Source organism: Camellia sinensis, chromosome 4, assembly GCF_055761805.1.
Source record: "Camellia sinensis isolate YWXY chromosome 4, ASM5576180v1, whole genome shotgun sequence".
Taxonomy (NCBI): domain Eukaryota; kingdom Viridiplantae; phylum Streptophyta; class Magnoliopsida; order Ericales; family Theaceae; genus Camellia; species Camellia sinensis.
This window is the reverse complement of record NC_138964.1, coordinates 164,309,688-164,337,632: the sequence shown is the minus strand read 5'-3', so window position 1 is coordinate 164,337,632 and position 27,945 is coordinate 164,309,688. Positions and strand designations below refer to the sequence as shown.

At 31.7% G+C, this 27,945-nt stretch overlaps 2 protein-coding genes across 6 annotated transcripts; one reads left to right on the top strand and one right to left on the bottom strand.

The window, feature by feature from the left end:
* The first annotated feature begins 6,947 nt into the window (after positions 1 to 6,947).
* On the top strand, positions 6,948 to 9,069 carry LOC114283013 (nudix hydrolase 18, mitochondrial). Its single transcript, XM_028225809.2, has 5 exons — positions 6,948 to 7,345; positions 7,665 to 7,779; positions 7,942 to 8,025; positions 8,288 to 8,416; positions 8,537 to 9,069. The coding sequence occupies exons 1-5, from the start codon at positions 7,269 to 7,271 to the stop codon at positions 8,747 to 8,749; spliced, it is 618 nt and encodes a 205-aa protein (XP_028081610.2). The 5' UTR covers positions 6,948 to 7,268; the 3' UTR covers positions 8,750 to 9,069.
* A 190-nt stretch (positions 9,070 to 9,259) lies between these two features.
* Positions 9,260 to 19,250, bottom strand: LOC114283012 (Outer arm dynein light chain 1 protein). 5 transcript variants are annotated; one of them, XR_014327800.1, is made up of 11 exons: positions 18,425 to 19,250; positions 17,882 to 18,139; positions 17,349 to 17,591; positions 15,752 to 15,901; positions 14,014 to 15,551; positions 13,277 to 13,350; positions 13,094 to 13,175; positions 12,885 to 13,010; positions 12,660 to 12,756; positions 11,657 to 11,814; positions 9,260 to 9,789 (listed from the first exon to the last, which is right to left on the bottom strand). XR_014327800.1 is itself a non-coding variant. In XM_028225803.2 (11 exons), exons 1-11 carry the CDS (start codon positions 18,863 to 18,865, stop codon positions 9,535 to 9,537), a joined length of 3,432 nt encoding a protein of 1,143 aa, XP_028081604.2. In that variant the 5' UTR covers positions 18,866 to 19,250; the 3' UTR covers positions 9,260 to 9,534. The 5 variants fall into 5 exon arrangements, 3 of the variants coding, with proteins under 3 accessions (XP_028081604.2, XP_028081605.2, XP_028081607.2); XM_028225803.2 differs by having other exon boundaries at positions 12,660 to 12,766; XR_014327801.1 differs by lacking the exon at positions 12,660 to 12,756.
* Positions 19,251 to 27,945: the final 8,695 nt, after the last annotated feature.

Below are 27,945 nucleotides of genomic sequence, written 5' to 3'. Positions count from 1 at the left end.
TTTTTGTTGTCATCTTTTAAAATCATTTCCATTGAATTTTTCTAACTTCTCACCATGATTTACTGGTACTGCCGGAGTCATCACTGGCACAACAGGTGTAGGGGTCGGAGTAATAACAGTCTCAGTACTGTTAATTGTCATATTTCTGAGAAAATAAAAATGTACCAATCACAAATTTATACACAAAAGAAATTACACACAAAATATACAGAAAAATATTTTGTAACAAAATTCCAATGATAAACAGTATATTACTACTATATTATCAAAGAAATTATTAAACAGTATATTACTACTATTTAAGAAATTAAACAGTATATGACTACTATTTAATTTTTCAAAACAAAATATTCGTCTGTCTAACACAAATAAATAAAAATCTACTTTAAGATTGTTAAACCCCCAATGGGGTGTGAGTGTGTGTAAATTAAATGTATAAAATAAATAAATAACAAGATAAAATAATTCAAAAAATAATTTAATAAATTAAATCCTGAATTAAATGCTTACAGAAATTTTAAACGTCGAGGCTTGTTAGGACACAATCTCCTTAAAGTAAATTTCGTTCTCGTTCTAGTGCTTCGAGTTTTACCGGCGTCTACTTCCCAAGATGCAACGACTAACACTTAAATTTGCAGTACTACAAATTCACGTATGGCAAACCAAAACTCTGTTGTAACTCTCTCTTTTTCTTCCTAAAAAATAAATACAGAAATAGATGTAAGAGCACAGAAAAAATAGAAGAAGAATGACTAAATTCTAAGGGGAAAAATTGAATCCAAGAATGCTGGAATTGAAGGCGTTTATAGTAGAAATAGTGGTAGAAATAGTGGCTATTCCGAACAGGTAGGAACTTGTTCGGACAGATTGAGTTTGAATTGAACAAGTATGAACCTGTTTTGAACCCTTTGAACCTGTTCGGGTGGGTTTGAACCCGTTGGGATCTGTTTGGGTGGTTTTAGTTTTGGATCCAATGGATTTAGTCCACTTTACCTATAACCTCACCCTTCCACAAACTTGGGTACCCTTTGGGGCTCATCCCAAATATCCCAAGCTAAGGTATATAAACTCATTCAAAACCTCAAGCATTTCCAATGTGGGACAAACACATTTCACAAATGTATAGGAAACCCACCTAAACTCATTTCCACGAACTTGAAAATGCGCATTGAATTCTTATTCATCCGGAAATGGTTTTGAGTAACCAAATACACGAATTTCTTCACTACGCGACATTAAACATGAACCCAATAAAAAAACATTAAAAATAACGATAGAATCCTACCGTAATTAATACTCAAAGTTAGCAAAAAATAAAGATTTTTCAAAACCTCCAAAGCCATTTTCCAACTAGAATTTCTAACAATACAAAAAGCTTGAATAAAATGGAGGTGGCAATTTAACAAGTAGCAAGTGAATTTATGAATGTTAACATTAAAGAAACAGTGCATAATAATACTCTTATGAATCCACAGTATACCATAGAAGAAATATGGTTGAAAATTATTATAATAAAAAAATAATAAATAAATAAATAAAAAACCGTGGATAACATGTGTTTGGGTTGGGGCTAGCTAGCTAAACATTGACTACACGATACAATTATTTATTTATTTATTATTATTTTTTAAAGAATGGGACTACGCAACACATTGCATATCAATAATATAAAAGCAAAAATGGTAAGTATACAAGGGTGTAGCGGACTTTTATTTTTTTTTTGAAGAGTGTAGCCGATTTTAAATTTTTTTTTATTTCATATATACAATGGAGGAATTTTATTTTAATTTAACGAGTATAGAATATAAATTTGTGAGAGAACGCAATTGAGCTTCCGTGGGCTCACTATGAAACCCACATCGATAATTCTGATCGTTCAATATGTAAAAATTGTCGAATATTTAATCCTTATAAAAAATCACGTTGATCAGATATTAAGTGATCTTTTACAGGAATAAAATATTCAAATAGCTCTACATATTGAACAATTTAAATTATCAAAAACCCAACAACACTTTCCAGTTGGAAATTCCACTGAGGAGAACTTAAATTTGAAATTTATAATTATTTTAAATTAAAAAAAATATTACACTCACCATTTGAAAACGATCACAATGTAGCCACCCAAAGCCGTGTGTTGAGGAAAGGAGGGAGACCAAATATAAAAATCAGAAGAGAAGAGGATTCATCTTACTATGTTGTTGAATTTGACTTCTTACTCCCCCCATGTGCGCACACCTTTCCTTATTTTTATTTTTAAAATAATCATAATAATACAACTCATCTCCATTCTCTACGTCATATGCTATGCTATGCTATGCAATTTTGAATATAAAATTTGATTAGAGAACTGGACATATAATCTAATTAAAAAATAAGACATTATTCTATTTGATATTAACTGAAATATATGTAACACGTATGGAATTGAGAGGTCATGGCTTGATCCCAGTAAAAAAGTAAAGAATTTTTTTAATTATTTATTAATTTATTAAGAAGTGACTTTTTATTAAGGAGTGCCTTTAATTATCTCTTGCGCTATGCAACTTTTTACAACAATGATTCATCCCCCTTTTCCTCCCACCTCCTTTGACTCCCTCTCTCTCTCATTGGTTACATTTTCTTTTTTTTTTTCTTTTTTTTCCTGCTCCTCCAATCACCACCCGCCACGTGGCAAAGGGGGGTGAGGGGGTGACCTCCAAAAGGGGGTCCCAAGCATTATTCAACTTTTTATTCCTTGTGTCCATCAAATTTATTGAGTTAATTTTTGAGATTCCCCTCCCGCAAAAAATAGGAGGGAGGGGGATGCATCACATCAATACACCTGGTACACAATGCTTCCTTGTCCAAAAAATTTCTTAAGTTCAATTACTTATAAATTGCATTATGATTGTTGTAATATATTAGATTTAGGTTGGTTTTATTCTCACTTTTATTTTAATTAAATATATATATTTTTTTATTATTATTAAGGAAAGTTAATACAAGTCTTTTTTTTTTTAACGAAGAAAAAAAGACACTCCTTTAAGGTATCATAGCATCTATGGGTCTTCACTCTGAAATAATCGATAACTGGTTAAATTTAATTCAACTCATAGGAAGGAACTCACCACTGAAGCACCCAATGAACCTCATCACGCGCTATAGAAGAAGTCAAATTTTGATCAAAATACAACACAGAATCTTCATAAAAAGAACGTACCCCTAAAATTTAAACCTAATTCACTCCTGCAAAAACGTAGTACATTATCCACAAGCCCACCACCTCCATTGATCAAGTCCTTATTCTTGGCTCTTAAATTTTTACACTTCTATGCCTATACGATGGGTGTAACCCGAATGAACCACCCAACCAATATGGTTTATTGACATCTATCTCAATTGGCCTTGATTATTTAATTTAAGGAGGTTTCATTCTCTCTTTTCTTGTAATTAAGCAGATTTTTTAATTTGATTTTTACTAAATAAAGAAATAATAAATTCCTTTCCACCTCTGTCAAGTACTTAAATTGCCAATCCCCTAAACTTTTTGCTTACATTTTTTCAATAAAAAAATCATTTTTTAAGGGACAAATTATCAATATGTAAAAAAGGTAGATAACAATGATAAATATGAAATATATTTAGCGAAAAAAGAAGTGAGAACAAAATCTTTAAAAAGTATGAGCCTGACCACAAACCTAAATTTTTTATACAGCATATTCACAATAAGGGTGGAATCCTCCGCACCCTCATTGCATGCAAAAAATATGATAGAATATGATGTCTCTTTATTATTATTATTATTAAATTTATGATAAATTATAAATATATTTTTGAAATTTATTTAAAATATAATTTATTTTTATAATTTAAAAAATTACAAATACCTCATTGTAAGAAGTTTTTATTTAACAGAATTAATTGAAAAAATAAAATTCCTAACTACTCTTCTACACAATAATAAAATTATCTAAATTATTAATTAAAATATATTTATAACATTATTAAAAATTATTAATTGACTTGATGATGTATTGATAAAAAAAAAGCCATTTGTTATGAAATTATAAATTTTTAGGGATATAATATAATTTTCAGAATCACAGAGGACAATTTCTATTTTAAACAAATCAGATGCGATGTATTTATAATTATTCTTAAATTTATTACTACATATATATGTTTTGTATATTGCTGAACTTTCTTAATATTTAAGTTTGATTAAAATATAAATCACCCATGTGGTTCTAAAAATTATATTCATAATAAATTGCTCTTTTATTAATAAATTATCAAGTCAATTAATAGTTTTAATGATCTTAAAAATATGTTTCAATTAATAATTTAAGTAATTTTATTATTATATAGGAGAATAATTATGAATTTTATTTTTTTAATTAATTCTGTTAAATAAAAAAATTTAACAAATGGATATTTATAATTTTTTAAATCACAAAAGATAATTTATATTTTAAATAAATCTCAAAAAATATATTTATAATTTATCCTAATATTTATAAATGACCTCAAATTACGAAAAGCGTGTATGTATAGTATAGTAAGGTGTATAAGAAGAAGGGAAGACGTATTTGAATGTAAGCACCGAGTTTGGGAGTGAGTTTTTGGACCAATCTTAACGACCAAAGCCAGACCGGTTACCAAACAGTAGTGAGAGAGATACAGGCCACCGCGTTACGTTCGTGAGGCACGTGTGATTTTGACAAAAGGATGAAGCCCACCCCCAATTCATTCATTCCCCACGCTCATGGTCTCGCGCGTCAAACAGCACGCTCGCTATACGTACTTTACTTTTCTACCCAAAAAATGGATAATAGTTTTAAATTTATTAATAAGTGTATTCACAGTACTTATTAACAAATTTATTAGAAGAAATTAAAAACAAAACAAAACAAAACAAAACAAAAAAAAAAACTCAAAGTTTGACAATTGTAACAAAATATATTTTGATTTTTTAATTTTCTTAAATTAAATCTTAAATTTTTCATGTGTTTGCAATTTAAATTATCAGTTTATTTTTGTGTAGTAAAACTAACAAAAAAAAAAAAGTATATTTCAGTCATTAAATTAAATGTAAGTGTATATAAAATATTTCAAATATTTTTTTTGTTAAATTTAATGACTAAAATACTTTTTTTTCATCAGTTTTACTTATACTCTATTTGGATGGAGGGGTTTGATGAGAAAAGAAAAGAAATAAGGAGTAGGGGTGTGTTGTGCGGTTCAGGCGGTTTGAGAGTAAAATTATAAACCAAATGACGAATTGGCAGATTGAAGAATATTCTTACCAATTATCAAGTTTTTGCGTAATATATAACACCAATTTGTATAATATTTTTCATATATATATATATAAAACACAAACTAATTTTACATAATATTTTTCATATATATATATATAACACAAACTAATTTTACATAATATTTTTCATATATATAACTATTAATTTCAAATAAATTTCACATCTTAATTCTCTAACACTCATTTTTATTTTGATATTTCATTATAGGTTAAAAAATATGTATGTATTATCTATAACAGAACAGAACAGTTTCAAATGTAGATTATAAATTTTAAAATTTAAATCACGGTTAGAGGATAGAGCAGTGCAGATTGATGCGGATAGGTACGATTTTTAGTGGATTTGACTGTATTTTACATAGCTCTATTAGAGAGAATCAAATTTCTCATCACTTGTTTTTATGGTTAATAAGGCAAGTAATGGTGAGAAAGACAAATCACACAAATTTTAAGTTCTGTTTCTTACCAAAAGTTGTGAAGTTTAGTGGGAAACCAAAATTACTCTTTTAATCATAATTCATCCAAATAAGTAGGTAAAAAATCATAATCATTTATTTTCTTATATGTCAATACAAATGGAGTATTGACAAAATAGGCTCAAAATTTAGATTGAAAATAAATAAAAAAATTTAGGATTTAAATTAAAAAATTAAAATCAAGATTTATTTTGTTATATTAGTCAAATCCTAAGATCAGCCGGCCCAATAAAATTTCATTAGGTTGGGTCGCAAGTTAAGACCTTCAGATGAAATGATATTGATTATTTTGAAAACTAACTATTAAAATTTATTTTGTTATATTAGTCAAATCCTAAGGTCAGCCCAATAAAATTCCATTAGGTTGGGTCGCAAGTTAAGACCTGCAGATGAGATGATATTGATTATTTTGAAAATTAACTATTTTAATTAATTTTTTAATTTTTTATAAGAAAATGTACACAAAAAAAAAAGTAAAAAAATAAGTCAACTTTTTAACTATTTTAGATTGTTTAAGTTGTTTTGAGAAATGATTATTTTAATTAATTTTTTTATAAAAAAATGTCAGAAACATAGACAAAATAATTAGGAAAATGCCTCGTAGCTCAAATTTTGTGGCTCAAAAGTAGCTCAACTGGCCAAAACAACGTCGTTTTGGCCATTTTTATGTTGTTCTGTACTCAAAACGACGTCGTTTTGACCATTTAAGCCACTTTTGAGGCACAAAATTTGAGTTACGTAGCATTATCGAAATAATTAATAGTGACCTTTCAATTATTTATGTTGTTGCCAAAACAACTAGTAGTGGATAAAAAATGTTAGGAATTCACTCTGACGAATCCATAATTTATAATTTATTTTGAATGTGTTTGTGTAGTGGATGTTAAATTGATAAAGTATGAAATTTATGAGTAAAATAATTTTTTTAAAAAAAGTTGAGTAAAATAAATTTAAATCATTAAAAATATTTTTTTTAAATAAAAAAATATTGTTGAACAGTGGACGGAGGGAGTGGTGCGTAAACGCCGAAGCAAAAAAAAAAAAAAAAAAAAAAAAAAAAAAAAAAAAAAAAAAAAGAAGAAAACCTTTTTGTTTAGATGAGTGTGGAGCGTGGACTAGTTGTGAGATGGGTGGGTCTAGTGTCTATAAAAGGAGGGGAAAGACAACGCTGCTCACACAATCTCTTTCCCCTGAAGAGAAAAACATTTGCTATAGCTCTCTCTCTCTCTCTCTCTCTCTCGGATACACACACACTCTCTCTCTAACTAACAATCCAATTTTAGTATATTTACAGTTCAAATACAGTTGGATTGGATCTTTTTGCTTTTCCAATACCCAATTTATATATTTGGTTTGTTTGCCTTTGGCCGGACTGCACGGCCTCATTCATATTTTGCTTCTTTGATTGAGATTTCTTATAAAGGAGAAGGGTTGCCCTTTTTCTTCCATTTCTCCCAAGAAATTTTCCCCAGAAAAAATCTTAGAAAAAAATGATGTATTTGGCTTCTTCTCGCACGGGCAGGCAGTTCCAACGCTACAATAATAGTGGATGTCGTCTAGTTGTTGGGTGTGTTTCTCTTTCTCTCTTTACATTAATTTCATTTCCTTACCCTGAATTTGAAGGAATTTTCTTGGGAAAATTGAATTGCCAAAATTACCAAATGGGTCTTTCTCAGAGAATCAAATAGTCATTATTCACTTATTTCTTCTACCATTGTTTGTTAGGAAATTCCCTTTCTTCTTTGTTTGGATTCTGAGAAAACTGATGGGGATGTTGAAACCTAACAGCAATTATTAAATTTTCAAGTCTAATGTTTGTTTTGATCTCAAATTTTAAATTATCGATTTATTTATTAATTTAGTCTTCCAAATTCCAATCTTTGCAGATGCATTCCCTACAGATTTAGAAAAACCAACCAATCACATGGGCCTGGTCATAGGGAGGAATTAGAAGTTCTTCTAATCAGCTCACAGAAGGGTCAAACATTATTGTTCCCAAAGGTATCTTCTTCACTAACCTACCAACAGCCATGTGTTTATGCATTCATTTTTTTGGCTCTGTTGTTGGTGTTTGAATATTTATTATATTTCTTGTCCTGTTTTTTCAATTAATTAATATTAATATGGTGTGTGTTTGTTGCAAATTTGCAATTTAATTTTCAGGGTGGTTGGGAAAGTGATGAGTCTGTGGAAGAGGCAGCTTTAAGAGAGTCTTTAGAGGAAGCCGGTGTAGTCGGCATTGTTGAAGTTAGTACCTACCTACCTACCTGCTCAACATTGTTGCATTGTGTTTGTGTGTGTTTCTTGGTTCATGTAGATAAATCTATGCTATTAATATGAATATGTACATACCCTGGTTGGATTGGAGTGAACTACGTTATCCTCCACACTTGTTTACAATTATCAATTTTGAAGTAATTTCTCTAACTTCCACATGCTTGACAGTGGCTTGCATGGCATTGCATTGTGTGCTGCTAAGAGGCTAACATGCTATAATTTTGTTTTGCAGCGTGAATTGGGCAAATGGAGATTTAAAAGCAAAAGTCAAGGCAAATTTCATGAAGGATACATGTTCCCTTTGTTTGTGGAGGAGGAATTAGATGTTTGGCCAGAGAAAAATGCTCGGCAAAGAATATGGGTATGTTTGATTATGTAATCTTCTCTTTCTTTTTAAACTTAAAATGAATTGTTGAAACAAAATTTGTGTAATAGAATGATCTCTCTGATCATTGATTGTATATGAATTGTGTTTGTGTAGATGAGGGTTGATGAAGCTAGAGAAGCATGTGCACATTGGTGGATGAAGGAAGCTTTGGATATATTAGTTGGTCGGCTAATTCTTGCGCAACAAAAGGAGGGAGAAAACCGAACACCATGTGCATTAGAATTTTTGATGACAGAAGAGCAGAGAATAGGGATGATGATGGTAGCTCAAAATGGAGAAGAAGAAGGTGATTGTTGTCTTTATTAGTTGATGGATGGATGGTCAACCAACCCACATCATCAAGTGCGGTTCTTCCTCCCTTATTGTTGGAAGCAAAGCAGCCAAGAGCAGAGAATTAGAAATAGAACTTAGTGAAGATGTACAATTATAACCCCCATTCTTTTATTGATTCAAGTCCTTTCTTTTTTTATTTTATTTTTATTTATTTTTAAATCGGCATGATTAAATTTGTATCTTTGGGACTTGTTATTCCCTTGAATTAAGTGAAGAGAGCTTATATAACTAATTGATGCCAAGGTGGACATTGCAAACATCAATTAATATTCAAATTGATTCTTTTTTATTAACTTTTTCGTCCCTACCTCTTTTTCTGTTACAAGTTCCTCTTCGAATCCTGGGTGCGTGCAAACACAGCCATAGGAGTTGGGTGTATTTCGGTCCCCAAAAATAAATTAAAATATTACTCAACTGGCGAGCATGGCAAAGAAGTTCACACTACTGACAAGTATCGAGACATCCATATCCCCTTGAAAATTATTGAATAAAAACAGAGACCAAATGCAAATAATATTCACCCTATCATTGTATGTTCTATACTGTACACTTCGTATATGACACAGGAAGATGATAAAAGAGCAAAGCACAACCTTATTAAAAAAAAAAAAAAAAAAAAAAATCTACTTTACTCACCTCACTAAAGTAGGTGGAAAACTGAATAATAAAAACTAAATCAAGCCCAGATCAAAAAGAATGAACTGAATAGAAACAAACAAAAAACATTAATAAGGAAAACAAAAAAAACCGACTGCTTTTCATGATGCACATCTTACAATTAATGGAGAAGATGAATCGGCCACTCCTGCATGGATTGCTTTCAATAATGCTACGAAGTTGAATAGACCGTTTTCAGAGAACCACTTGAGCTTCCATATCAGAGAGCCCGGAGGAGGTTTTTTCTTTGTTAGGGCTGCAGCTTCCTCAATCATCAATTCCTGTGAAGTAAAAAACACCGAAGTTGCACGTTCAAGAGCCAGGGTTAAGCACCAACTCTCCCTCGTGTCGATGACCTGTAAAAGGTGACTCAAATAATTTCACCTGATTTCGCTGTACGCATTAATTGTGAGATATCCATAATACACAAGTCAGGAAGAAAGGAAATTCAACAGAATATCATATCTATAATAGTCCGCACGCAGGAATATAACCCATGGCAGAGCAGATTTATATAAAATTAGTTAGATAATATGCCTTTTGACTCAAAACGCAATCACTGAAACACAAGAAGTGTCTCACAAATACTAATTCCCAAGAACAGAACAGAACAGAATAGCAGCTCTGAAGCAATACAATCCTCTCAAGTTTAACAGCAAATCATTTCAATAACAAGGAGTATATTCCTAAAACTAGATTTGATCCTGCTTCAGGACTCTTCAAACACCACGTGTACCAATTCCATCCACATCTTCCCAATCAGTTGTCTCCCTCTTACACATATTGAAGCATCGATTCATCTTCCTATCGCATGAGACTCTCCTACTGTGACGAGCCATTAGAGTGCCACCTTCATCCCTTTCTCCTTTGACACTTCATCCCACCTTTGCCTTGAGTCAGCCATCGAAACCTCAAATCAACTCAGTATGGAACTGCTAACCTACCTTTTCAATACAGCGTTGAGATGCAACAGCATTATGACCCAAATTGAACTCCTACCTTACCCACTCCAACAGACATCTGCAGAGAATCTTTGAAGAAAATGAGGAATTACAAAGCTCCAGAAGCATCTCTCAAAATAGCTCGGTAAATGCTTGAAGTCTGTTGCATGAAAGCAACAACCCCCACGAGATCAAGCCTCTCTCTCAACTGAAACTCCTCCTTGTCTCCATCTTACCTCTTCTCCCCTCTACTTCTAAAGCCAGACCCCACCCCGTCTTTTCTTTTTTGAACCCTATACCATACTTAGCACTGAACCCCTACATTCAATTTTACTCAAAACAACTAGCCTCAGGAATAAGAACAAACCACACAACCTTTTATCGAACCAGAAATCAAAATCAACTGCAGAAGGTTGAAACAAAGAAAATAAAACCCCCATTCTCGACAGAGTCGACATACCCAAAAAGAAACCTCAAATAACGCCCAAAACAAAGAGAAGCAAAGAACTGAAAAGAATGGCTCCTTAGAGAGGGAGCAAACCAGGGACCCAAAAGCGAAATATAAAACCAAAAAGAGAATGAAAAATGACAAGAATCTGACTTAGAAAGAAGAATACGCTACAAGGTAAGGAAGAAATCACCGAATGGAACCCTACAAATCGAAGATTGAAGCTCAAGAGGGCTCAAATCGAAACCCTAAACAGAAATCATGTGGGGGAAAAAAATGAGAACGAATAAATTAGTATGTAATTTTCTTCCTTGCAGTCACAGCTTAAACTTTCAACACCCCAGTAATGAATCTACATTGCCCTTCATAGCAAACAAACAGTCAATCTTGAAAATTAATTATATGAAAAAAGGCAACAATTTCAACTCTTTTTCAGAAGATCTAACATCAATTTATTAAGAGTAAATGGTATCTTACATAGCAAAGTGTATGTGATATTTCAGCAACAACCAATGGAGACATAATGGTAGATTGCCATCAACTAAACTAAAGCAGGAGTTACTATAGCAGTAGGTATGGTCAATGCACCACCTTATATGATATTCATTGATGAAGAAATCAGAAGATATACAATCACATCAAATGAGAAAAGCATCCCAATCAAATGATAATTTCTGTTAGCAATCAACATTTGCAAACTTGGTGTATAAAACTAGCTAGTGTTTATCGATGTACGCCATATCTTGGTGTATAAAACTAGCTAGTGTTTATCGATGTACGCCATATCTTGATCAAGAGCTTTCATAATTTTAAAAAATAAAATAAAAAAATTACCATCTCAGATATATCAATGATAGAGCAACAAGAATCAAGTGAGTAATATGGAGAAGCACACGTGTCTTCTGAAAGAAAGCCAAACTGCATCAAGTCTTCAACGCACAAAAGCAGATGCTCTTCAAGCACAAAAAGTGATCTTGAAAACCACAAATCGTCTGGCCAATTTTTAAAGAAGTGAGTTCTTAGCTTTACAAAACATTAAGAATCCATTGAACCAAACAAAAAAGTAGCTACAGAACACAAGAGATTCCAATATGCCATTAATAAAATAGAAAAAAAAAAAAATTTCATTCAAAGTTAGACATGAAAAATTAGGGCTGAAGTACATGGTCAGTTGGTCTCAAGTTGTATCACAAGGAATATAGCTTAACGCCAGCACAATAATTATATTAAGTAAAAAAAGCAAATATTCTGTACTCTCATTACATTAAGGCAGTCATAAGACTTCCTTGTAAGTCTACAAGGCCAAAATATGTAGGGGTCCATGTGTCTCCCCCTTATCCTGGTGTCCAATGTTTGGCAATTTTTTTCCAGTTCTGGAATTGAGTCCTTATCCCCATACCCACAACCCCCCCCCCCCCCCCCCTCATCACACCCTTTATCCCACCTTATGCACAAATTAATACCATCTATTATCCCATGGTATCCCCCAATCCAATCCATGAATATTGATTGGTGTGCAAGACTACATCTATCACCATGAAAACCTCTGCCTATATATTTCTTCTTTTCATAGCCTTCTAAGCCTTAATATATGGCATTCCAAATGTCTTTATATATTCCTGAGTCTCAAATTGCTTAAATAAGATTATGATTTCTCTGAGTGCTCTTTTTATTTTGTGTTTTAATTGCTGCGAGGACCATATTCTTTTCTTATTTTTTTCAACAACTTGCGAGGACCATATTCACTTCATAAACAACATTTCAAAAGGATTTTCAAAGACACGTACAAGTCTAATATATAGAAATTTTCACACGCAATGGAAGATTAACAATATACCTTTCATATTGTTGTACGAAAAAAGAACCATTGAATATTGAAACATGTTCATTTTTGAACCTCCACATATATGTTTTTCAAACGATTCGACCTGAACCTGCTCCAAACTGCCATTTAAATTTCCAAAACCCCAGTCCATCATAAAGAATAAACGTAACTTTAATTGCTTAACACCAGCATTAGTTTCACATTTCAATGTCAGAAGGAAGAGCTCAGATGGATCACCTTTTAATAGAACAGCTTTGCTTTCTCATATTTGAATCCGAAGAATACAATATACATAGTAATTGCCTTGACTTCTCAATACTTCTGGTAGCAAACAGATATGATGCACACCTTTCAATGTAAACCCTAATACATCCATAGAAGAAGAGATGCATTTTTAGAATAATGTGAAACCTCGGTGGTTGCTAGAGGTAGTTGAACTCACTAACCTCAAAAGCTGAAGTCCCAAACTGACTAAAACCTCTCTAACATCTTCAATTTTGTGGCAACCCATTTGTCTTAAGCTAGTTCCTGCAAAATGCCAATAGATTGAATAATAGTTATTAAGCAACATTGAATAGACAATAAAATGTATGCCTCCTGAAAATAGTTCATACCACAACAAACCTAACCTGACCCATCATTTGCGACATCAATGACTAGCACATACAACTTGCGTTCACTGCTCAGCAATACAGCTACTTCTCTGCATGTGGGCAGAATAGAAATTAAGTCATGGGATTCAGAGAGTTCCCAATCACTTGTGATTTGCTAGAAAGTGACTAGTTCTATAGAAAAATACCACGGGGTCATTAATTGCAATTAAAAAAAATTCAGGAAGATAATTTATTGAAAGACATTATTGGACTATTGAAGAGCACATCATAAAAAGAACTTTGGAATGAAGAGCTGGAAATGGGGTTGTATTTTTGTTGAACGTTAGAACTTTGGAATATAATTTAGTAGTGGGCTGAAAAGGTATGCTTAAATTTATTTTATTAGAAATGCCATGTGATGTGAATGAACAAACAGTATAGGGTAAATCTATTTCATCGAATGCGAAATGAATGCCTTATATTCTGCCACTTGTAACATGAATTCAAGAACAGACTAGAAGGTAATATAAAAAACGTGGACAATTTTCATTTGAATGTAGCCATTTTAGGCTACATTTGCATGACTACAAATTGGCTATATGGAGTGCTTCAGGTAGACAGAAAATGAGAATTTAATGCACACAGGTGGGCAAAAACTTCCATCTGCAATTCAAAAGTCAATAACAGAAGAATGTCTCAAGAAGTATATACAAAACTCTCCTGCTAAACTTATTATATATAATGTCAGATAATGAGGACTAAAAAACACTTACGTTTCTTCATATCCAGACTTCAGTTCAATTATGCAATTGCAGCGCATATACTTCCTACAAGTTTCATGAACTCCTAAATCTGCAACATTGGAATTGAAATAATTCTCAATGAAATCTTCTGCCCTTGCAGATGAGGATTGTAACCCAGAAAGGATTCTAACACCATCATTGGCAAGTGAGGTTGTAATTGCAATATCCCATATCTGCTTCTTATCAATTGACTGCTGAACACTGCCACAAAGAATTTGTCTCCGTCGTTCATATTCCATGCTGTCTATACGAACATCCAAATCTCCATTTAACTTTAGTGATGGTTCCATCTTACCATCAGTATTATTATTGAGCTTTGACAGGAAAAGCAGTCTTCTTTTGGGCTTTCTTTTGCAAATTTTCTTCTCCAACCATTCACCCTCTTGGTTCCCACAATGTGCAATTCCATCATCATGCTCACAACTAGGAAAATTATTTTTCCACAATTTGGAAATGTGGTCTGGTTCTGTCAGTTTCAGGACACCAGGGGCTAGTTTAGCATATGAATCTAACAAATATACACCATTTTGTGTTAACTGAGATACCTCATTACCCTTGTCATAATACCTATCCTCAGGATGACAAATAGATGGATGACCACCCCTCTCTGAGAACTCCTCAATCAATGACTGATCACCTACGGGACTGAAGGGCCCAAATTCAGTTAAATCATCTTCACCACAACTCGTATTACTATCAGATGATGCCACTGAATAGGACTCTGCAGACAGTTGCAAAAATTCTTCTTCTAAGTTGTGACGACGATGCAGAATGTCCTCTTGATAATGAGGAGGTGATACTGGGGAGACAGATGGTGCACGCGACTCGAAAATATCATCAATGGCATTAGTAGTAGCAGTGCTGATTTTTGCATCCATCCTTTCACCTTCTGTGACTGCCAAGGCATCAGGATGAGAGTTTCCAGCTCTCACAGATAAACAACCATCATTAGAATAAGATTTCATTTGCTCCTGCTTTATATCCATTCTTCCAACGCCAGGCACAGAATTCCCACTGTTATGCCCCAAGGAGAATTTAGATGCTGCTTCACTAATTTGGCCAAAGTATTGATGCACGTTGAAACCACTAGAAACATCTGCAAAGGAGCTGTCAGATTCTAAAATGTTTGTAGTACTCTCATCTCCTGAAGCTTGAAAAGATTCAGAAACATATCTTGAGCTCTCACCAAGATGCCTATGTTTTGTCTTTTGTAACAAATCATGTTCTTTATTAGGATTTAATATAGTCACATTATATTTAGTACTGTCTGTAAAATTTTCAGAATCCTGATTCAACCAGTCCTTGAACTCCTGCAACCATAGAGCAGAACGTTCCTTTTTCATGAATTCGATCCTGTTCATCAAACCAACAATTTCAGCTTCCCCATCTGAAATTACATTATCCTCTTTGCTTTGAGTCTCGTTCTCACATGACACTGACTCTCGGTCTGAGCCTATGTACAGAGTCTGCTCTTCACTTTCTATACAAGCAAGACGAGAATGCTTCTTCTGAAAAGTATAAGAATAAGATACATTTTATACAACTTCAGTTAAGTGAAATCATAGCATTTCTGACAGCACAGATATTATATAGGGAAAAAAAACAATAAATAGAGAACTTGCCAATTGCTTTCTTGTTCTTTTTTATTTATGATAAGCAACATGAAATTTTGTTAATGACAGAGAAATATAAAAGATCAATCACCTACCCTTTCTGTGTTTATAGATCCCTCCAATTCAGTACCACTTTTCGCTGGAGAATAAAATCCATAGCTAGCAGGCCGTTTCTGCCTGCTTGCAATAATAATTTGCCTCTTCCAAAACTCTCTGGTACAAATTTTCTTCTCATCTAATGTCAACTACAGAGGCCATATAATACAAAGTGGAAATGTAAGTTCAGCAGGACTATAAAACTGGAATAACAATTATGTAAATAGTTGTTTAATCAAGATTTGAATCATGAATCGAAATGGTCCTGGTACCGAATTGCAAATCGAATCATGAATCGTAAAGATTTGGTCACTTTTTTTAAATTACATAAAAAAAAAATATCTACACACTTAGATATTAAATATATCTAATAAATATAAAATATTTAGACTTAAATCAATAAAATATTATTTTAAATGATGATCTCCTGGTCTGGGTAAGAAGTTAACATGGGTTTCTGTGTTTACCACATCACCTTTTCTCTTTTAGATACTAATTTCTTATCAACCATTTTCAATAAAGAAAGCAAACAAAGACAAAATTTCAATTTTCAAGTAATAATAACGCAACAACAATAACTATGCTTGGTTTGAGTTTTTTAAAAACACTTTTCAAAAAATTCTACTTTCTTGTTTTCCGTATTTTTTTGTTTTTACTGAATTTTTTAATTTTTCGACACACCTAACATAAATACACTTAAAAAGTATATTTTTTGTAAAAAAAATCTTTAAAAAATTCACTAAATACCAAAAAAATATAATAAAAAAAAAACCAAAATTTAGTACGTTTTTCATATTTTTGTGTATTTATTAATTTTTTAAAATATTTTTTCACAAATATTTTAGTTTTTAGACACATTCAAGTAAGATACAGCTAAAAAAAAAAAAATTAAAAATGCTTAAAATTTTAAAAATATTCACTAAAAAAAACATGAAAAACAAAAAACTCAATTTTCAAAAAACTTAATTCAGAAAACTCAAACCAAACACACTGAATGTTTTAAACTTTTTACAAGGTTAAAAAACCAAAATCTTCAAACTTTTTCAAAAATATCACTTGATGCCTTCAAAAATTAAATTTGTAAATGCAAGTACTTAGATAAAATTGAATATGTAAGCCTAGAATATTGTACAAAGAGAAAGTTCATTTTTTTCCCCCAAAGGTTTGAGTATTTGGTAGTTAATAGGAAGGGAGAAAGTCAAAAGATGGCATATAGTAATCCTAAAGACCTTAAAAAAGTTTTGTGAACCCTTTTCCACAAATAAAAAACCAAAAAAGAAAGCCAAACATCGATTTTAGTGAATCAAATCAATTCACGATTCACCGCTTCGGTTCAATGATTTGCCGATTCACCTACGATTCATAACTATTTGCGATTCACACAACTTGTTGGTATCAATTACCCACTGAATCGAATCGTACGATTCGAATCATGAATTGTACGACTCTAATAACAGAGCCTTTCTCTTTTTTTGATCAGCAATTATGTACTCAGATAACTATTTTACTTATTATTGTTGTTCTTGTTGTTCCTTTTTCGCAAAAGGAAAATTTAGAGGACAAGATAACTAAATGAATTTACATGCAACAACTTACTTTGTCTGGATCAAGGAAAAAGCTGAATACTTGTGCCCTGTACCATCGTGCACAACATAATGGATTCCCTTCGAACCACAGATTTTGTAAAGATGGAAGGCCTGAAAGGATCTCTAGCTCTGAAAAATTGGAAATAACATTGTAGGAAAGATCAAGGCCTTCGAGTGATTTCAGATTCTCAATCCCACGCAATGTAGTTAGAGCATTGTTCCTCAAAACAAGTCTACCAATTTGACAGGATACCTGCATGGGACAAGCTTGATAAATGGGTTCATATCTAATTCGGAATTAGAAACTTCAAGCACAATTCAAAAATATCTGAGGCACACATTAAAAATGCTCTAATCTGAAGATAATGATGATGATTATGTTTAGGAAAACACAGCACTCCAATTAGGTAGAGTACTTTGACTACCTATGGGTTTCATGAGCAAGTTAAATAAATAAAGATAGCATCTTTCAAAAATTCAATGCAAAAAGTAACAACTCACAGCGATAGACAAGAATGAAATCATAGTGGCAATTACTCGTACCTTGCTAAATGATGCAATCGTGCTCAGGTGATTGAACCCAAGGTCCAGGTGCTTCAATCTTGTACACTTCCGGAGATTATCCACCTTTGCAAACTTGTTTCTACTTAAATCAAGGGTTTCAACCACAGAGAGAAGTTGCAAAGACTCATCCATGAGAACCAATCCATTACAAGCGCACGAAACAAATGACAACCGGTTCCACTGTGGGGAGTCTTTAATCTCAGCAATTCTGCTTGCAAATACATGACGTAGTGCATCCTACATTATCCATAAAATATACCTAAGTACTAGAAACGTCCAATATTAACCCCAAAAAAATCAAAATTAATAGTGATGGTATAAAGGCTTAAGAATTTGGTATCTAATAGGAGTATCTTGAATCTTATATTCAACCGTCTAAATTGACTAGAATTTGTCATTATTCCAAGAGCAAAACAGAAAGCAAAACGTGAAATTTCAATGACTCGATTTTCTACAGTTTCCCCTCATTTTCTCAGCAACCAAACATAAAGAAAAACTACAGTTTAAGAAACAAAAACTCACAGTTGAATTGTGGCAGATGAGCTTCTCCAAAGTATGTCTCAATTCAAGAAGCCCTCGGGCAGCCGAAGTTGAAAGATCACATCCACGAAGCTCCAGAACCTTCAACCGCCCAAACGGCAACAAAGATAGCCGCGTTGGGTCTCTGGCCGGTGTCGGCAACACCGACACGACCTTCAGAGAGGTGAGGAGCCGCAGAATCCTCCGGAGCTGCTCGAGCGCGCGGTGGTCGCCGAGGTCGGAGACGTAAGCACGGAGATAATCAACCGGAGCTCCGGCGAGGAGTCCCTCGAGCTCGTTGAGCGCTTCAAGTCTAGATTGCACGTAGTGGAGTCCGACGGGGTTCAGCTTCAGAACAAGGGTTCCTTCTATCAAGGCACCCGCTTGCTTCTCCACGAACTTCACCAGAGATTCGAGGTAACGATCTCCAGTCACAACCGCCATTTTTATGGCCAAAATTAATATTTATGCCAGAAGAAAAACATGTATCCAGAACATAATTCTGAGAGTAAGAATGAGACAGAAAATTCTTTGGATGTGAATTAGGGTTTTGGTAAGAGAAGTGAGAATTTCAAGAAAAAAATGGGGGTTTTGGGGGGGTTGGAAAGGGAGAAACGGCCATGGCTTCTCTGCAAATGGACAGACAGAGAGAGAGACACGTTTTAAGATGGTGGTGAGTGGGCGTTAATAATGATTATGGGTTCTATTGCCAGATTAAAAATGGATTTTTTCAATTGTCGCATACACTAAAGGTCAGTATTTGGTTTGGCAAAAGTGACTTTTCGCTGACAATAGTACGAGAGCATGACAAATAAAATCTAATGATTATGTTACTTACGCCCATCCTGACATTTGAGAGGATGGAATTTATCATTTATTTTTTATAAATTTACATATATTAATTAATTAGTAATATATTAATATTATTGACTATATAAATTATAAATATTTTGAAATTGTTAAAATTATTTTATATCATTTATTATTATTAGTATATTAGTTAATATATTAATAGATACCTATAATATATAAATTATAAATATTTTGAAATTGTTAAAATTATTTTATATCATTTATTATTATTAGTATATTAGTTAATATATTAATAGATACCTATAATATATATATATTTTTTTTAAATTTAATTTTTAATAGTATGAGTGTGAGCTGAGGTGTAAAAGAGAAGACGTAACATGGTGACACCTGGCCAAATGCGGAAACTGCGTTGGGACCCAATCCCTCCAACACTACACGTTTCTTCCCCGTGTTGATTACGTACACACGTTTCTTTTTCTTCTTATATTTTGAAAAAATTACAAAAATATATATCTTTATATATTATAGCAAAATAAGTTTTTAATTTGAGGAAAACTTAAATTGTTTTTTGGAAATGTTTTTTTTGTTTTGGTGGACAAATTTAAACTCAAAATTTGAATTGAGTTCTGTTAAAAAAAAAATAGTAATCAAAGTAGTTTATGTTTTACTATTAAAATGTAATCTTTTCACAAGGCAAGTGAAAAAGAGAGAGAGAGAAGAGAGATAATAGGGGTGGTGTTATTTGTTTAAAGACTGAGAAAAGGAATTTTTTTTTTTTTTAACAAGACTTTGTTATCCACCTCGGTGACAAAGCTCACGAGACATATCCTTACAATAAATTATCTTTTCCAGTTTTTACTTTAATTTTATTGGGGTGCATTTATGGCCCAATAATTTTACAAAATTCATTTAAAAGTCGAAACCAACAATTGTGTTTTAACCTAAAATTTTTAGCAATGAATTTAATAAATTACATTTTAATTTAATAATTTTATATTCAATTATATTTTATATTCTGGTTGTGGTTTCCAATTTTCCCTTTCTCTGCAACAGAAACGGTGGTCTCGCCATTGATCAATATCAAGCTCCGTGACTGTCCATCCTCCCTCGGCTCCCACCATCCCAATATGAGAGGTATTTTATTTCTTCAGTTCTTCAATTCTTTGAGGCTTTAGTTTTAGGGCCAATTTTTGAATCAGTCTATATATATGAACTGATTTCCAATTTTCTGGTTGTGGTTTCCAATTTTCCCTTTCTCTGTCTTCAATCGGTTCTTTGTCTGGTTTGTCTGATGTACACAGATTTCTCCACTATGACCACAGTAGTAAATTTGCCTCTTTCTTTTCACAGACACCCACACTCCTCACAACCATCTTTGCTCCTTCCTCCTTAGTGACCCTTTGTCGACATCTTGATCGCAACAATTGTAGCAACCCCATTCCCCATCTCAACCATCACACAGCTACCATCTTAGCCTCATGCAACATTGCGAAGGGTAAACACATTTATTTATATACATGCTTCAGTTTGATCAAGATTTTTAACTGTATTCGCATGATTTTACTTAATCTAACTATTGTTCTCATATAGCAGAAAGCCCTAATTTTTCACACCCTGAAGTTTATGAACAGTTGAGCTCCATATACTTTGTAAATTATTTCTATGTAGAAAAACTAAAAACTGCTTTGAGAAGTACATGACATGGAGGCTGAACTCCAAATTGAGATTGCCAGAGATAATTTCCCTCAATAGTAGTATTATGTAGCCAAGAAAACATTGTAAAATTTCATTATCTTATGCAAGTGATATACGCAGAAGTTATAAGTTGATGTGAGTCATGATCGATAAAGCATCATACACCTATTTTTTTATTTTTTATTTTTTATTTTTTTTATGGAATCTGAACAGTGTTGTGGAATTAAAGGTCTAGCAAGAGTTTGAAAAAATAAATTATAAGAAATCAACAGGGCACTAACCGATCCCTAGGGAAGACTAAAGTTTTTGCTAATTTAAGGGAGATTTCTTTTTCTTTTTCTTTTTTCCTTCAGTTTGTGTATTGGATTTCAAATATTTACTTTTAGATTTGTGGATTATGCTGATTAGGTTATACAACTATTCCTCTTTTGGTCTACAACACATGCTAAAGTGTTTTTAACTTTATCAGGTAAACGTGCTGAAAGTCCAATTTTGTCATGGTTTGATTCTAGGCATGTAATTCTTTATCTTTGTGTGGATGTTATGTTATTTTCTTGAGTAGAGTAATTCATGGTCTTCTTTGTTTTATTTTTTTTTTGTTAAAAGTAAATAAAATAAATAAAATTGATTGAGTGAATGGGATTGAGCTTAGGTGCTAATATTATATCGTATGGAGTCAAGACACTCTTTCCATTGATGTAGCAGAACTAGGATTTATTGAATTGTTAAGCTCTTTCGACCTTCATATCTGTTGTTTTGAAATTCTTTCCATGTCCTTAATATATTGCTTTTTAGGATGTTAGTTTTGATGCTCATTTTCTTTGAAAAAATTCACATTGATTGAAGTTTGTAATTTTTTTATTTACCAGTGTGAACTTTTCTAGATTGAGGCATGAGCTATAGTTATAAAGGTAAATTCATGATTTAATTATTGAGCTTCGTTAGAGATTTTATTTAATATGATTTGAATTTTCTGGTTAGGGGATCATGTATATTTTTTGATCTGAATCAAAATATTATATTGTTTTTTTATTTTTATTTTTATCATTTATATTTATTTTTGTATTTTTTAACCTTTATAATTAACAATGTTTCCAACTGGTTTGTTTTCTTGATGGGAACTCAAAGCAACATATTCATCCAAAAATGAATATTAAACACAAGGTAAACTTTAATTGCTTTTTGAATTTAATTATGTGTCGGTTTACAATCTTAAAAAATTCTTATCCATTATAACGTTGTTTAATCATGTTCCAATTAATAATGCAACTTTTCTTTTCTATGAAATACATGTCTCACATTCCTTTTTTTGGATTTCCATTGAACAATACCCTCAATGGGTTAGAAGAATGTAGGAATAACCTAAACTCTTACATTAGGAAAAAATACACATATACTCTCCAGGTTTTGCTTTAAAGTTAATGATTTTGGTGTAAACTATTTTAATTTGTTGGGGTTTGATGGGCTTTGATTTTTGAAATTTGAAATGGATTTGATGGGTTTTATTCGCAAAAATCCGCAAAAAATTCGAAGTCGTTTCGCTTGAGACATCACCCTCGGGAATAAGTTTTCCGGCTTCGGCGCTTTCCGGCACATTCCCGTGAGTTTACTCTCTCTATCTCTCCGAGAAATATTTATAGATATATGAATATATAAACATGTGAATTTGTGAGCAGAAATGGTATGCTCTCTCTGTGTCTCTCTTATTTTGCTTTCTATGGATATCTATGAAAAGCCATGAAATTATTGTTGGATTTTTGTTATCAAAATCAAACCAAATTGAACAAAAGATTCTGCCATGAATACTTTCATCCCATGAATACTTAAACTTCCATCAGATTTTAGATTTGGATTTTAGATTTTTCAAACTTTCCATTGTTTTTTCAATGTGTTGGGTTAGTTTTAGGTTTCTTTATCAGTTCAAATATTTAAAATTTCATCAGACTTTTAAACTTTCATCCCATAAATATGTCGAGTATTCCACCATAAATTGGCCCATAAATCAGTAGTTTCATCATATTTTTATCAACCCATAAATCAGCAGTTTGTACCAAAAAAGTTTGATGGGTTGAGATTTCTTAAATTTGAAATGGATTTGATGGGTTTTATTCGCAGAAATCTGTAGAAATTCGAAGTCGTTTCGCTTGAGACATCATCCTCGTGAACAAGTTTTCCGGCTTCGGTGCTTTCCGGCACATCCCCGTGAGTTTACTCTCTCTATCTCTCCTAGAAATGTTTATAGATATATGAATCTATAAACATATGAATTTGTGAGCAGAAATGGTATGCTTTCTCTGTGTCTCTCTCTTATTTTGCTTTCTATGGATATCTATGAAAAGCTATGAAATTATTGTTGTATTTTTGTTATCAAAATCAGACCAAATTGAATAAAAGATTCTGCCATGAATACTTTCATCCCATGAATACTTAAACTTCCATCAGATTTTAAATTTTAGATTTTAGATTTTAGATTTTTCAAATTTTCCATTGCTTTTTTAATGTGTTGCGTTAGGTTTTTTTTCAATGTGTTGGGTTAGTCCATCATAAATCAGATTTTTAAGGCAACTAATTATCAAGTATTCCACAAATGGCATTAGATTTTTATCAACCCATAAATCAGTAGTTTGTACCAAAAAAATTCTGTCCTGTTTGGTTGGTGAGAAAGTGTGGGAAATAGTAAAGAAAGTGAAATTTGGGTTTCCTTTGGCTAATAATTGGTTACTATGTTTAGTTGCTCTGAAAGTTAGGATTGTATTTACTTTGAGTCTTATGGGTAGCTTTTTGATAATGAAAAGATTTGGACTCATCAAGGCAACTAACTATTAGAGTGTTGATGATCTTAATTGAATTGGGTTGTTGGACTATTTGTCGATTTGTTCAATTTTTAGGTATTTTTCTTAATTGACTTGGGTTATTTTTAGGTATTTACCTTGTTCTGAAACACACAAGTTTGGTTCAACTTGATGCCATTTTAGTTTATGATATCCTCTTTCTGTAATTTTGATTTTTAGTTTTATTTTGTGGAGAAATTGTATCTCTTTTTTTTATTGTTATTGGATTAAATTGAATTGTATCTCTTTCAACAAGCCTATGTTCTTTTGTCTAATCTTTTGTGATTATTTAGCAGTAAGTATTGAACCCAAGAATTTTAGTTTTATGATTTGGGTTTGGTGTGATTTTAGGGAGAGGATCTGGGTGTGATGTTTTTACTGGGGCATTTTTTAAGTGGTTCTTTTGGGACTCTTTTTAGGTTGCCAAGTTGCAAAAGTCACCTGCAGTTTGGCCCTTATTTTGATTTTTGTTTTTCTAAACCGTAAATCAAAACACCTAGATTATATTAGAATCATGTTGTTGTACAGTTTATACATAAACCATTTGGTTTAGCCAATATCTATTGGTCCAATTTTAGTTAGAATTTGGTTAAATTGAGCCAAATGTTTTAAAATGGCTAACTTGGAAACACCCACAAGTCTACTATGGTTGGCACTCTGGTTCTCTCTTTCATTTATTCATCTAATATCTACATTTGTATCATTTGGTGGTAATATTTGCTATGGGGTTTTGTAGGTATTCTAGGTGATTCTCAATCATTTTGATTCTCTATCATTTGTATCATTTGTGTTTTTCTATATGTTCAAGAAACCGATATGGGTTTGTGATTCTCTATCATTTGTATCATTTATTCATCTAATATCTACATTTGTGTTTCTTTTGTCTAATCTTTTGTGATTATTTGGCGATCAAAATAGATGTGTGTTATATTTTCTGTAGTCAATTTCTTAGTCTCTACCATTTCTATATCCAAAAACTAATCTCTTTTTTTTGTTTCTCTAAAAAATAAAAAATTAAATAATGAGCTTATCTAAGATTCTACTACTCTCTCTCTTACTCAATTCGAAAACAACCTCTCCAGAACAGAATGATTATGTAGTTTTATACGTTTGGTATATTTCTATTTGGTATTTTTCCACTTTTTTTTTTTTTTTTTTTCTCCTATTCAATTTTTTTTTTTTTTTTTTTTTTGCCCCAGTGTGATATATCTTAAGGCACGGATTATATTCTAATTCTAACGATAGCCAAATTTTTGTTTGGCCCAAGAGTAATATATCTTCAAGTTTGTTGGTGGAATTGAGGTCTTGATCATCATTTCTGTTGGTGGAATTTATCTTGCAATTTATGTGTTAAGCTTTATTAATCTGGGTTTGAGTTGTTTGAAGTGTGATAAAATTATCGGTTTTATTTGTGCATATTAGCTCCAATTTTGTCATTTCTGTTGCATTTGTGTTTGTGTTCATAAAAATTAATTCAAAAACTTGGCAGAAAATTTGTAATCTCTAGGTTTGTGTTTATTTATGTGTGTGAGAATATGTATTTTATCTTTCAAGTTCTATTTTTCCCTTTTTTGATAAATTTCTTGACCCACAACAATGGTGGAAACAGTGTAGAGAATACCCTAAAGATTCCATGGTCATCTTCTCCATTTATTCTTCAGATCCAAAGCTCACAGACCTGTGGGACTAAAGGAGGGGTGGATTTTGCGAAGGTACTCTCAGCTTTTTAAATTTTTTTATTTTATTTTTTATTTTTACATACCCGTATTGTTTTTTGTTTTTTTTTGGACAGAGGATATTCATTCTCTTCAATTATATTGCTGGATGTATGTTGTTGTGGTCCTTGCTTTATTGTTCCAGTCCCTTGATCTAATTTCATGGTGTGTTCATCTAAGCAAATCAAATGGAAAGTTAGAGTTATTTGATTTTTTTTTTTTATCAGTTGTTCATAGCATTTTAGTGCACAACGTTAACTCATTACAGTGTTTGGGGGAGAGAGATTGAGGTAATAGAGAAGAGGAGAGAGAGTGGGTGAGAAAATTGAGAGATTGCAATTTGGGGAAGTGCAATTTATCTTGGGAAGATTTTTTTTATTAAAAATATAAAAAATGCTACATATTCTTAAAAAAATATAACTTTATAACTCTCACTCACCTATGATTGGTCCAGGAAAGAAAGAAAAAAAATAAAAATATATGATTGGTTTACATCATTTTGGGAGTCATGAAAGTTCCTAATTTTGGGGGTTCCTGAAATTTATTTGAGTTATTAATAAATTGGTGTTTCATTTAAGTTTCATGTCTTCATTTAGGAATTTTTCTCCTTCCTCTGAATTCATTACCTACTCTTTGAAAAGAAAACAGAAAAAAAACAAAAAACAAAAAATTTAAATACATTCCTCTCTAATTTTGATTTATATTTTAATCTCATAATTAATTGTACCGTGCCTTCAAGCATGGGCATACGCTAGTATATTTATATTATAACAAAATAAGTTTTTAATTTTATCAATTTAAATATTAATGTTTTGATTTATTTTTCATCTAAATTATATGTCTATTTTTGTTAAGCATAAAATTTACAAAAAAAAAAAAAGAATACTTTACTTATTAAATTCAATTTAAATGCATATAAAATATTTAAAATATCTTTTTACGTTTAGTTTAACGACTTTATTTATTTATTTTTTTTGTTGTTGATACTTTTACCTAATAAAAATAGACAAATAATTAAAAGTGAAAACAAATCAAAATATTGGAGTTTAAATTAATTAAATTAAAATTTTATGATTTAATTTATTACAATGATCAAACTTAGAAGAAAAAAAATTAATTTTTCCTCACTTTTTTAGAAATACATCAAAATTTATAAAATTAAGATAAAGTGATATTTTCACTCTATTTTCCTTCAAATACAATTTTTTTCATTATTATTGATGGATAAATAATTAATTAGACTGATCTTCTCATTATATGAATAATTCCAACAAGGTATGATCTTGTACACACAAAACACTATATAAATCTCATTATTATTAAAATTCAGACAAGATATCGTAATTTAAGATCATATTTGATTCACAAGATTAATAGTGAAGGTATTAATAATCCCATTAAATTAGTGTGGTATTCATTATCCAATTAGATTAGTAGGATAAATTATCCGCTTGTCTATTATTTGATTTGCATTAGATTAGTAGGTAAAAGAGTCTTTTTATTTTATTTCTCAACTTAGGATATATAATCTCACCTCTACCCCATTATTAATAATCCTACAAATTTGTTGGATTAATAACCCATTGGATTAATAATCCTGAAACAAAATTTCAAAATAAACACAGGATTATTGGGCTCACGGATTAATAATCTTAATCTTATGCTTTAATCATGTCGATCAAAGGCCAAAAAAAAAAAGTGATGCACGATATTTTAATTCTCTATTTTAAAGTATTATGTAGTCTTGACCGACACCACATTAACATTCTAAAAATCAATGACGGCTCCATAAAATTATATATATAGGGGTTACTATTTCTCCTTTCTTGTAAGTCATGTCATGTGAATGAAATTCGGATCATATGAATTTTAACACCATCAATCATACATAGTTAATTGAGCATTAGCCAATCTTCTTAAAGCGTATAAACATTTATGCAAAGATGTATCGATTATTCAAGGATATTATTGTAAATTTATATAATAAAACAAAATCATGAAGTATATTTGTATAAAAATGAAGTGGGGATAGTCCTAAATTTGTAGGTAACTGTTGTTAGATTTCTCTCATTACAAGTTTATACTCATAATGACATTTAAAAACAAAAGCAAAAACATATTGCAAACTTCAATTTAAGAGGCCGCTTTCTCACCAAAATAGCTCATTCTCATGAGTCATATCATCATAATCTTTTTGTTGAGAAGCAATAAATATAAATTTGATGTAGATTTTGAAAATGTTATATTTTTATTTTTGTTATTTTAAAATTAGATTTGAACTAATTTATTAATTAAGTCTAAAACTTGAGGTTTCTTATTTGTTGGTAAACATTTTTTTGCTTCAAAGCAAGTGTGGTATCATTCCTTCCAACTTCAAGAGAGCAATTTAAATCTCTCTCTCTCTCTCTCTCTCTCTCTCTCTCTCTCTCTCATGGAACCAAAACAGGAAAACATAGCATGCCAGCAA

What these genes read in the sequence shown, in the direction of transcription:
- LOC114283013 (XM_028225809.2), top strand. Translation starts at nt 7,269, where the DNA reads ATGATGTATTTGGCTTCTTCTCGCACGGGCAGGCAGTTCCAACGCTAC. An exon ending in GTGTAGTCGGCATTGTTGAA is followed by an intron (nt 8,026 to 8,287) that starts GTTAGTACCTAC and finishes TTTGTTTTGCAG; the next exon opens with CGTGAATTGGGCAAATGGAG. An exon ending in ATGCTCGGCAAAGAATATGG is followed by an intron (nt 8,417 to 8,536) that starts GTATGTTTGATT and finishes GTGTTTGTGTAG; the next exon opens with ATGAGGGTTGATGAAGCTAG.
- LOC114283012 (XM_028225803.2), bottom strand. Translation starts at nt 18,865, where the DNA reads ATGGCGGTTGTGACTGGAGATCGTTACCTCGAATCTCTGGTGAAGTTC. An exon ending in TTTTCCTTGATCCAGACAAA is followed by an intron (nt 15,902 to 17,348) that starts GTAAGTTGTTGC and finishes TGGCCTCTGTAG; the next exon opens with TTGACATTAGATGAGAAGAA. An exon ending in AAGTCTGGATATGAAGAAAC is followed by an intron (nt 13,351 to 14,013) that starts GTAAGTGTTTTT and finishes GCCCACATGCAG; the next exon opens with AGAAGTAGCTGTATTGCTGA.